An 11,847-nucleotide genomic window follows, 5' to 3' on the forward strand; every position below is an offset into this window, starting at 1 on the left:
GTTCCTCCTTCTGAGTTGAGGCACTGGCCATCATGGACTATGCATCTTGGAATCTATCTATGAACTAAATATGGCTCCTCTTGGCTGCCTTTCGGGTTTCTGCACCTTACGGGTGCCCTCCACAGCCACCCACTACACTCCTTAAGAACATCAAATTCTGGAGGCACCTGGGTGGCTCAGTCAGTTAAGCATCCGACTTCGGCTCAGGTCATGATCTCATGGTTCGTGGGTTCAAGCCCCGTGTCGGGCTCTGTGCTGACAGCTAGCTCAGAGCCTGGAGCCTGCTTCAGATTCTGTGTCCCCCTCCCTCTCTCTGACTCTCCCCTGCTCACGCTCGCTCTCTCGCTCTCTCGCTCTCTCTCTCTCAGACATAAATAAAACATTAAAAAAATTTTTTAAACTTGTATAAAAAAAGAACATCAAATTCTGGTCACTTATTGGGCTTTGTTAGAAACAAAGGCCTCCACGGGAATGGAGCCCATTCTCCTGTATGCCCACATTACCATTATGACATGGATAAGGGATGCCTCCCAATGGTGGCTCACACAGCTACAAATGCCTCTCTGCTAAATGGGAATGGTTCCTTCAGGAACAGATTAAATTTGATGTGACAGTCTTTCCAAATTACAGGAGGATGTGGCTACCCCATTCTTCAGTCCTCTAAATCCCTCTGAAGAACTGATGGACAGTGTCTTCACTGCCTTAGTCCCTGGTGACCTGGGATAACCTCTGGGAAGAGCTGATGGAATGAGAAAGGGAGTCTGTGTAGTTCCCTGATGGAGCACCACCACTGTACCCAGTAGAGCCTGCTGGAGGGCAGCAGCATACCACTCTGCTAGCAGCACCACGCTTATCAAAGGTGGCCAGTCGGGTCAGCTCAGCTCACTGAGCTTGTAGCAGTACAAATGGCTGTGCAGAGTGCCATTGCCCATGACAGGCCTCTTGTCCATAGTTTTACTGACTTGTGGGAGGTTGCTAATGGACTAGAGTTTTGGTCAGGCCAATGGCAGCAGGACAGTTTTCCCATCCAAGGCCATCCCATCTGGGAGTGCTCCAATTTGAAAGGACATTGGCCAGGCACCAGTCATAATTAGGGTTACCCACGTTTCAGCACATTCAAAGGCTATCACTCCAGGGGCTGTCTTTAACTGAAAGGTAGATGCCCTGGCCCAAATCCAGGTCACCACCAGTTGGAGCTCTCGGCCACCAACTCTTTACCAACAACTCCACCAGCTCCACCTGCTCCACCCACCGTCACCAATCCACAGCCTTCCTCTCCACCCACTCCCAAACCACCCCCGGACATACATGCATCAATCAATCCTTGGCTCCACCATTCTGACCTTTCTTAGTCACCACTTCCATGTTCCTTACTCCCTGGCCAAAGGGTCCCATTATCTCTTCAGGTCATGGAGGAGCTGCTGCCACAGTGACCTGGGCCCACCAGAGGGAATTCTGCTTGTTCTGAATTGCAAATTATGCTCCCAAACCAAATACTGCACACTGCCCTGTCATGTTCCAATTCTGGGAGGGGACCACCCTTTTAGCCTCTGGTGGGTTGATTTCATAGGGCCATTCCCTCTGTCAGCAGAGGAACTATCCACTTCACAATTAATGTATGGATAGTTCTACTGGCCTATTGCTTGCTACAACCCACCAGGAACACCTCTATAGAACAGGTAATCTCTTTCTTTTCTAAGTACATCCTGTCCCCATTTGGCCCTCCAGACATCACTGACTCAGATCAAGGATCTCATTTTATTGCCCATATAACACAGCACTGGGCTCTCCTACAGGGCATCCAATGGTACTTTCATCTCCCAGGTTGCTCCTTAATTTACAGGACAGTAATTGGACTCCTAAATAGACTTTCTGGCTGCCAGGGCACTTACCACTTTAAACTCTAGGCCATATGGCCAGCATGATCCTCACACCAACTGGGTTCATCAGGCCATGCTGCCTGTGATTGTGATCATGGGGGAATCCAATACCTTCATTTTACAGGATAATGTTATCTACATTTTTCCCAACAATTCTGAGTCCCGTTACAGATTTAAAATGTTTATCGTCTCATTTTCCAATATTCTTTGGCAAGCCAATCAGGGGCAAGTGGGCTGTGACCTCCTAACTCCCTGAGGAGTTAGTCCTGGTCCCTAAGAACATAGACGCACTGTGCTGCTGCTGGAGCACACTTACCTGCTTGACATGCAAATTCCACCTGAAATTCCAAGGTATAGTGGCTTTAGTGGATGGCTCGTTTCTCCTAACCATACTTCCCCAAAGGAGGTGGAAATAATTACACCAGGACCCACTGAGGGACGGCGTGGAAGTCTAAAAGGGGGGGGAAAGGGGCGCAGGCTGGTTGACACCAGCAACATGAAGAGATGACAGCCAACAATTACACCAGTTGGCCCTACCCCACTTTGGAGGAGGCTACCAATGAAATGTTGACCCACAACAACCCCATAATAAGTCTTCACATGGGGCAGTCAGTGGGCAGGTGCAAAACTATAAAATACAGATGCTCATTGCCATTGGCCTTACCCTGTGCCTTGTGTGCCATCTGGGTCATGACTAGAAAGTCGCTGAACCACAAAGCACTCACCCACCATTGCATCCCAGTGTAGAAGGCCAACAAGTATGAGAAGTCAGCCCTTAGAGGGGTGTACCCAAAAGCCACGAGGTATGGATGCTTAAAGGCCACCAGCCCTTTGTACATGTTCACAGATATCCTGACCTATGGGTACTGGCCATCACATTGCCCCAATTTCAACCCTAATTGGCTGGTAGGCTTATGTAGTTCAGACCCATCTCTAGTAATACAGAGCCAAGCATTAACTTGTTGAGAGCATATAACTAAGCTTCCTTTAAACCAAGCTACACATGTGCCCCCAACCCTTACTATTTATGGGTGAAGACCTCCTTGGAGAAGAGTACTGCCTAATTACTTACAAGGTGCACCCCGACGAGCCCCCAAATTTACTGCAAATTTGTGACACTAGTAAATGCTCCTGACATTTCAAGCAAACTATAATCTTGGGCACCCCAAATCTGTGCAACATTATTAGACCTCTTGATCCCTCAGTTCCCCTCCGGGTAACTACCTGAGAGACCCACCCTCTCTGGGATGGCTCCCTCCACCTGTGACAATGCTGGAGATGACAACATCCAAGCCCATGACGTCATGGGACATCATATCACCCCCAACACTACCTCTGCAACCTTCTACTATAGCAGAGATGACACCCAGGGAAGACAGCAGACTTGGTTGAGGAAATGAACACCTGTTTATCTTCCTGCGGATGACCCCCTTGAGCGGTGCTTTGCCATTAACGACGTGTTTACCCCAGAACCTCTTGCTTTCCCCAGTGTTTGCTGCTCAGCTGTGAGGTGGGACTCTGGCTGCCAGGCTGCTCTCTGCTGTGCCTCTGAGCTTGGGAAGCCCAAGGTATGCATCCATCTCACAACCTTATGGGAGCCCCTTTAAACACTTCACTCAGTTGCTTGCCTTCCCCGCACCCATTAGACTGGCCCACATTATGCATCCTAATGGGAGTCGGTGAATTTAATTTCCATTGAGAGGACCCCTTCCTGGCTGCAGGTGCTGCCACCACCACAGCATCCCCCTCTACACCCTCTGGAAGGACCACAATTACAGGGTCACCTGTCTACACCTCCCTGAGAGGACCCTTCCCCACAGCCACTACTCAGAGCTCCTGTTCACACCCTCCAATATAGTCTTAATATTTTTATACAATGGACAGAAATCAAGTTCATTTTTTGGGGCTGCTGTAACTGCTGGGCACGTTACCAGGCTCAACAAAGGCTATTTCCCAAGTTAGCAGTCTACTCGGCTGCCTTACTGACTCTGCCCCCATCTGCCCCACAGAAAACACTCTACCCTGCAGCTTGCCCACAGCTCTCTGCAGTGCTCAGCCACCCCCCTGCAGGACACTTTGCGAGACGGCATGTGGCACCTGGCAGGAGTCCACATGTGCCCTTTACAATCCTCCACATCTGCACAGGCACCAACACCACGTGGATGAATACGACCTACACTTGGTCCCAGTGAGCACAACCACCATGCTTTCGGTTCTTCCCTCAACCTCCAACACATCTGCATCCCTGCTGGCCCCTGGGAAATCCTGTCTGTCTGTATCAGTGTACTTTAGAATCCCCAGGACCACCTTTACAAACCACCAAACAGAACCCTCAGTCTGTCTTCCTGCCTCACTCACAACAAAAGTGCACAGTGTTCATCTCCATTATTATGTCAGGTGTAGGCCCGCTACTATCCCTCGTGGGGACTGGACAAGGTACTGCTGTATTAGGCACCTAAAAGCAAATTATTAAGGCACACACCCGCCTCCCAGCAACCCCAGCTGAATACACTGGGCTGTTACACCAAAACCTAGTCTTCATGCAACAACAACATGATTCTCTGGCAGAGATGGTTTGGGATAACCGTTTAACTTCAGATTACTTACTGGCCGAGGAATGAGGTGTATGCACTATAAAGGGCACCATGTGCTGCATGTATATTAGTAACTCTAGACAAATTCTGAGAAACTTATAGAAGGTGGCCCATCAGGTACAAGTATTTCATAACCTCATGCAAATTTTTTACCAAACAACTACCTCAGCCGTACCCAAGAGCTTTATTTTCTTGGCTGGATCTCAACAAAAGACGGGTATGGTTACAGACAGGATCTCAAATAGTCATTTGTCTACAGATACAGCTGACCGGCATTTTTGCTTTGTTCAAATGTTTCATGTGCTAGGTGACCAAAATTCTGCCAGTGGCTTTTAATATTTCCACCATCCTGACAGTGCCTAAAATTTTTCCTAAAGAAAATTTACAGCACGATAACCCTACTCACACCCAGAGTCTGGACATGTAGATAAGAACTTGAGTTTAGGATTCCCACTCTCAGTTGCCGCTTTAGTTTTCCCAGGGCACCTTTAAAATAACCACTTAGGGGGCGCCTGGGTAGCTCATTAGGTTAAACGTCCAACTCTGGGTTTCAGCTCAGATCATGATCTCACAGTTCATGGGACTTAGTCCCGCATAGGGCTCTGCACTGAGCCTGCTTGGGATGGTATCTCTCTGTCTCTCTCCCCTCCCATGCTCAAATAAATAGACATTTTAAAAAATTAAAAAAATAACCATTTAGGAGTTAAACCCTTGAAAACTTAGTGACCTCAGCCCCAACCACTTCATAAGTAACAGGTGCTTGCTACTCTGCTGTCTGTGTCCTGCTCACCCGTGACTTGGGATGGAGGACCACTCAGGTGCTCAGGGAGCTACCCGTCGACCTCTGTGTGGGTGGCTTGTGGCCCCTCATTCTGCATATTCTTAATTCCATACACCAGCTCCTGGTCCCCACCACAGTAGGGAAGGTAACAAAAGATTGAGCTGCATGCAGGCCAACCAAAGTCAAAGGAGGTGACATTTGTTTTCCCTAGACCCTATGCTATTCATAGTGTACTTCTTCTATCTCTTCCCAACAGAAAGAGAAAAGAATCCCAAGGGAGCAGGATACAAGGCAAGTAATTTTTGACTAAAGGAAAGTTTCGAGAAAAGGTCTGAAAGGTAGAGAATATACCATCCTAAATATACTTCTTTGACAGAAGAACTGTTTTAGGCTGAAAACCAGAGCACAAGTTACCCTTCTATAAGAGTGGTTTACATTTTAAAAGAAATCTCCATTTATAAGAAATCTCTCTCTCTCTCTCAGTATCAGGAAGTCAATGATTCTACATATCTAGAAACTCTCATCAATGGAGAAAGCAGAGTCTTATCTTACCATTGTTTACTGTGCTTTTCCTGATAGCTTCCCACAACTGGATGCTCACCCATCCCCAAAATCTTCTTTTGCCTCTAGCTGAGGATATTATCTGAGGTAGTGACTTGGGCCATTCTGGAGACTTACTCAGTTTTCCTGGGTCTCCCCCACGCATACAGGCGGTACACATGTTATAAAACTTCTGTTTGTTTTCTCCCTATTAGGCTGTCTTTATCGCAGGGTGTGGCTCAACCAAGAACTTAGAAGGGTAAAGGGAAATTTATTTTTCCTCCTCTATAGGTTCATTAACTTTCTTAGGAATAGACCTCATAGGATTATCTCAAAATGATGAATGAATGATGAATGAATGAATGAATCTAAATCATTTCTCCCTCTTTTTAAATGTATGGTCCATTTTATTAACATATTGCATTAGTGGTTCATAAAATGCTTACATTTAGTAATCATCCATTTTTGCTTGTAAAAGTCTTGGGGCACCTGGGTGACTCAGTCAGTTAAGCGACCAACTGCGGCTCAGGTCATGATCTCGCAGTCTGCCCACCCTTCAGGCTTTCTTTACCCGCCCTTCAGGCTTTCTGCTGTCAGCACAGAGCTGGCCTCAGATCCTCTGTACCCCACCTCTCTCTGCCCCTCCCCTACTTGCACACGTGTGCTTGCTCTCTCTCTCTCTCAAAAATAAATAAACATTAAGCCATAAAAAAGGCAAGTCTTGGTAACAAAGCAAAACTAAATTTTTCCATTTCAGACCCTGAAACTTCTATAAGGCGGTAAACTGACTTCCTAGTAAGTAAGAAAAAATTTACACTAATTCATAGGAAAATAAAACTGTCTACAAAGAAACTTGAATTGGGGTAAGCACCAAAACTCAAGGAATATAACCATTTCAATCCAAGGTGACCACATTCCCCATTTGCTCTGGACCATCTTGGTTTATGTCTATTATCCTAGCATGATTACTAAGCATGCTCACTGTGACTCTCAGAAATGGCACAGTTTGGACAATAAGTTACACATCACCCTATCTGAAGACAAAAAGATTCCTAAATAATTTCTGACAAAGAGAACTTTAAGGTTTTCAGAAATACTGCTATTACAGGGGTGCTTTGCATAATCTATTTTTAAACTCGTGAATTGTGAAAGAGTTAATAACATTTTCACTTGCGCAGTTGTAAAGTAATAAGAACTGATTAACACTCAATATTTTTGAAATAAATACAAAGTTCTGCCTTGCAACCTATATCTGGGAACTTCCCTGTCCACCTCTACCCCTAATCCAAGGATCCATGAGAAGAACAGCACAGTGATTCAGCATTTCTAAGGCATTCATTAAAATGTGCTTGAGTGTCATGAAATCAGGAGAAGAAAAAAAGGCACATAATACACATATTAAAATCAAAACTTCTTTTATAAAAGCAAAGATGATGAAATGCTATAGAATCTCTCTTACTGAAACATTTGTAAAGCAGCTGAACTGACAAGTCTCTCTCATTACTATTATTAGGCAAGTCATCTGAAGATACAGCAGGAAACCTTTGGAGCACTTTTTGTCACCTAGTTCAAGAAATGCTTAAAAACCCAAATAAAAGGGAAATCACTGAACCCAAAGGGACTCCACAACACAAGACACCATTTATACCTGTGTGGGGGCACTTTTTAGAATCCTGTTTATCTCATTTTTGTGTCTCCTGGAGGCCCAACCCCGTCTTGCTCATCTGTGAACCCCTTACCTCTTATCTCCGAGCCTTTAGCATACGCCTTTGCAGAGGAGAAATGTGCAACAAAGGTGTGTTAGAATTAAACTAGTAAGAAAAGGAGAAAAATGCTTCCAAATATAATTTCTGTGTAAGCACTTTTTTTCTAAGATAAAAGAACCCCACGACCACCACCACGATTGGGGGCGGAAAAGGAAAAGTATCATTCCAACGGCAAGCATGTGTTCCATGGTGAGAAATCTACCGGAGTGTCAGGACAAGGTTCAACAAACCAATTTATCATAAAAAATTCAGATATAGAGGAGTCAAACCATGTCCCACCCAATGAAGCAACCACATAACATTAGACCAGAAGACAGGCGTCAGTCATAGCCTTCAAAACTTGAGTTATAAAATATTCCTCTGAAATTTTTTAAAGTCTCGGCTCAGGAGGCATTGAACATTCTTTGAAATACGCTTTAAGGCAAGATTGTGTGTGTGTGTGTGTGTGTGTGTGTGTGTGTGTTATTCCTTCAATACCATATGCAAAGGCACTGGCATTCAAGGACCTGCCACTGAACCTTAGAAGGTTTCATTAATTAGGAAAGCCATAAAATGCATCTCAATGCATTTATCAAGAAGTTCTTGGATTCTTCTTCCTTAAAGTCACCATCTACTGTTCCTGTCAACAAGACAAATGGGCAGACAGAATCCAGGAGTTGACCCATTAAGTTACATAGGAGCAGAGGTCACAGGGCTGTGAGAACAGAGTCTTCTTCATCTCAGCCAAGGTGGGTAACAGCCGCTTCACAATACTGTGAAATTAACTGCTCCAATAATATTCAACTCAAGGAATTTTCAACTCAAGAAAAAGGAAGCATTTGCTCAGAAACCTGACTCGTAAAAAATAATAAAAAGGACATGTTCGGGCCTCTTGAGGTTTATATTAGCAGTCTCATAATCTTTGGAAAGTCAACCAAAAGCCTTGAATTTCTAACTCCTCATTTGTAAAATAGGAATAAAAACCATTACCACTTATCTATATTTTAGAAAACTAATAAAAACAATGATGTGAACCACAGATACTTTTCTTAAATTAGAAACATCTAAATTAGATGTTAGACAGTTACTGCTTTTCTCAATTGAACAGGTAGAGTCCGAAGTAAAATATCTGACATACAAACTCTCTATTCTCTGCTCCTGATAAAGAACACTGATGACCAACCCACTGTATAAATCTGCTTGGCACCCAAAATATTACTAACTCAAATAAAGAGCAGTAAGCAAGAAAAAAAGATCCTTCAAACTCTTTGGACATTAAGCCCCTTTGTCTTCTGCTGAATGCCTTTTTAAAAACCAGTGCTACTTTCTGAACCAACTGTAAAGTAAAGCAACAACTGACGATTGCAGATGGAGCCCTGAAGGACTATGCTGGCCAACGCTGGTCTCTATATTACATAAATAGTCTGTATAGATTCGCCACAATCTTTTAAAATGTCAAAATTGTTTACCTACTGAAAATATATCATGAAAAAAGTATTCTTTCCTATGATCAATTAAAGAAATTTAAAATTAAGTTTAATCACTCAATTTCTAAGTGAAAGACTGATAGGGACTCTGCAAATAGCCTCACAGCAACCTTCTGTGCGCAGACTGAAAGGAGTTTTCATCATGGGACGTGAAACACTGCACCCTTATATAAAGCCTCACAGATATAAGTCAGGACCATAAACGTACTCACTCAACTACCGTTCAGTGTCCAATGCAACTGAAAGAAACATGGACCACATTTCAGCTATGGGATTTAAAAAGCCATAAGAAATTCGAATTCCACATTAGAGTCAGAGGGGAAAAAAAAAAAAACAGCAATCCTATCCCAGTAGATCCCAGGTTGACTTCCTCCAGTCTCTCCTCTATCATAATATTAATCGATTTCCTAATAAAATGCTGCAGTAAAATTTGTGAAATCAGATTCTGGCAGAAAATCAAATCAAAGGCCAACTCCCCTTGGCAGCTACTTTGACATACCCAGACCCATGCCTACCTTGTTATGCTTTTGCTGGTGTCTTGTCTTTGTGTCAAGAACATGATAAGGGCTTTCCGAGTCCTGGTTGATGTAATATATGAGTCTTGAAGGCAGTGTGATTTCTTTCTGCATTGCATTACCGTAACTGGCATTACTGCTGCTATTCTGTTGCACCGTGTTCTCTTCATCTGCCAGGACTCCCAAATTTTTTTCTGCAGTTTCATTCCAGTGCGGAGCTGGGGTGGGGGGTGGTGCACAAAGATACACAAATACACACATACACCCAATAAATACATAAGTACTACAATGTGTTTTTCCATTAAGTGCAAAAACAAAGTTTTCTATTTATAAGCAGGTAAGAAGTAGAGGCACAGCAAAGCAAGTTATCCAACAATGAAATGGCCTGCATAGGTTTACAGCCGGCGAGGTTTATACAATAATGCACTATTTGTTTTTATTAGTGTTGTAATTAGTGTTCTAATCAGTCTCAAATCTATACTTCTAAGTATGGGGAGTCGCGGTAGGGAGGGGGAATGGATCTGAAGGAAGACATTAAATGAACATGCTCAGAGGAGGATCTGACCCTCATCTCCACCCCTTGAGTCTACATGAGCTCAATGGGACTCTGACTAGGAGTATCCCATCTAAGAGCTAAGAACGCCCCCCAGATAACTTGAGTGCGGAATTCATGGGCGCCGGTCGTTAACTGATTCATTAAACAAAATAGACAATTCCTTTTTCTTTAAACTTTGAGACGAGCAAAAATTCTTTGCCATAGAGGGAAGCAGATCCTGGCAGCTTTCCAATTCCTTTTCTTTTCCTGCCAAGGCCAGCTTTCTGCTTCCACTGATCTCCAATCATCAATGTATTGAATATCATATATCTTAATTGCTCATTATAATGACAAGCATTTTGAGAATTACAAACTAAAGGTTTATATCTCCGAAGTTTCCCTCCCCCATCTCAAGTCCCACAGCAGGGAATAAACCCAGTAGGCGATTTGAGGAAACAACACAGTACCACTATTATTATTACAGCCTCCCGCATTCACATTCAGGCTCTCCACCCAAGAAGCAACTTGCTCCCTCGCTGCATTTACCGTCCACTGGTTTCTCCCTCCGCCAAGTTAAGAGAGATCGCTGAGGGACCCCGCATCCACTAAATACCTTCCAGTGAAACCCACAGTCATTGGAATAGGTTTTTAGTGAATGCAACAGAAATGGACTTCAGAAAGTGAATTGGAATGAACAGGGGTCTGGGAAAGAGGTGGACAGGCAGGCAGGGTGGCTGGGAAAGGCCGAGCCCGGGACGTGTCCGGAGCGCACGGACCCGCGTGCCCTTCGCTTTCCTCTGCGGGGCCCCGCAAGCAAGGCAATGCAGAGGGCACCGGGGCCATACCCACCGCTGGGTGCAGCAGCCCCCCAGGCACGGGGCCGGGACGAGGTGGCGAGTGGAGGCAGCAGGAGAAGGACGAGGAGCAGGCGGCAGGGCGGCGCGCGGGCCGGGGCGCGGGCAGGCGCCGGGCCGGCGGGGCCGCCGCGGGGGCCGCCGCAGGCTCGGCGAAGGCTGTAGCCCGCCAGGCGCGGCCGCCAGGAGCTGCTGCCGGGCGGCTTCATGGCTCATAGCTCCCGGGCGCCGCTCGGTGTGGCCAGCGACAGACAGCGCCGGGCTAGGCTGCGGGGAGGCTGCGGGCGGAGCCGGTCACGCCGGCTCAGCGCGCATGGTGCCGCCGCGGGCAGGGGTCGGGGCTCGGGGCTCGGGACTAGGGGCTGGGCGGCGCCCCCTCCCCGGCTCTCCTCTCAGCCCCTCCCGGGCGGCCGCTGAAGAGTCCGGGGGTCCTAGTCGCTCCGCCAACTTGGAGCCTCCCCAGATGCTCCTCCCTCCCTGCGGCGGGCGCGGCCGCTACAGCAACTGCGGGGGCTGCTGCTGGGGCTGAGGACGCTGAGACGGCGCGTGAGCGCGAGCGGCGCGGGGACGCGCGGCGCGGGCGTGCGCCCCGCCCTCGAGAGCGCGCCCGAGCGCGCCTTCGGGTCCTGATGCTGATGCTGATGCTGATACTGATGCCGTTGCTACTGCCTGACACAGGACGCACTGCGCATGCTTTATCGTGGGGGAAAAGGGAGAGGGAAAAAAAAGCAGCAGAGTGATGCAGCATCCCAGGCAGCATCAGAGGTGACGGTGGCATCTTCAGAGGTGGGGGCAGGAGAGGGGGGAGGCTGGCAATCAGAGATCAGCCAGAGGGGAAGAAAGAAGCGAGCCGGGGTTTCCAGGCCAGAAACAAAGATGATTTGGGAGAAACAATCAACCAGAGAAATCTCCCTGC

General features: G+C 46.5%; 1 protein-coding gene across 12 annotated transcripts in view; it reads right to left on the reverse strand.

The window, feature by feature from the left end:
* ADAM23 (ADAM metallopeptidase domain 23) overlaps window positions 1-11,553 on the reverse strand; it is a 173,457-nt gene extending 161,904 nt beyond the window's left edge. For 5 of the 12 annotated variants that reach the window (XM_039217493.1, XM_039217492.1, XM_039217490.1 and 2 more), the window contains exons 1-2: window positions 10,927-11,549; window positions 9,543-9,760 (exon numbers count right to left, since the gene is read on the reverse strand). In XM_039217493.1, the coding sequence (XP_039073424.1) occupies window positions 9,543-9,760; window positions 10,927-11,140 (432 nt within the window). In that variant the 5' untranslated portion in view covers window positions 11,141-11,549. Of the gene's footprint in view, window positions 1-9,542; window positions 9,761-10,926 lie in introns of all 12 variants that reach the window. The other 7 variants (XR_005525568.1, XM_039217489.1, XM_039217488.1 and 4 more) reach the window with 4 other exon arrangements.
* Window positions 11,554-11,847: the final 294 nt, after the last annotated feature.

The sequence above is a fragment of the Hyaena hyaena genome, unplaced genomic scaffold (genome assembly GCF_003009895.1).
Source record: "Hyaena hyaena isolate Hyena2069 unplaced genomic scaffold, ASM300989v1 scaffold_698, whole genome shotgun sequence".
NCBI lineage: Eukaryota > Metazoa > Chordata > Mammalia > Carnivora > Hyaenidae > Hyaena > Hyaena hyaena.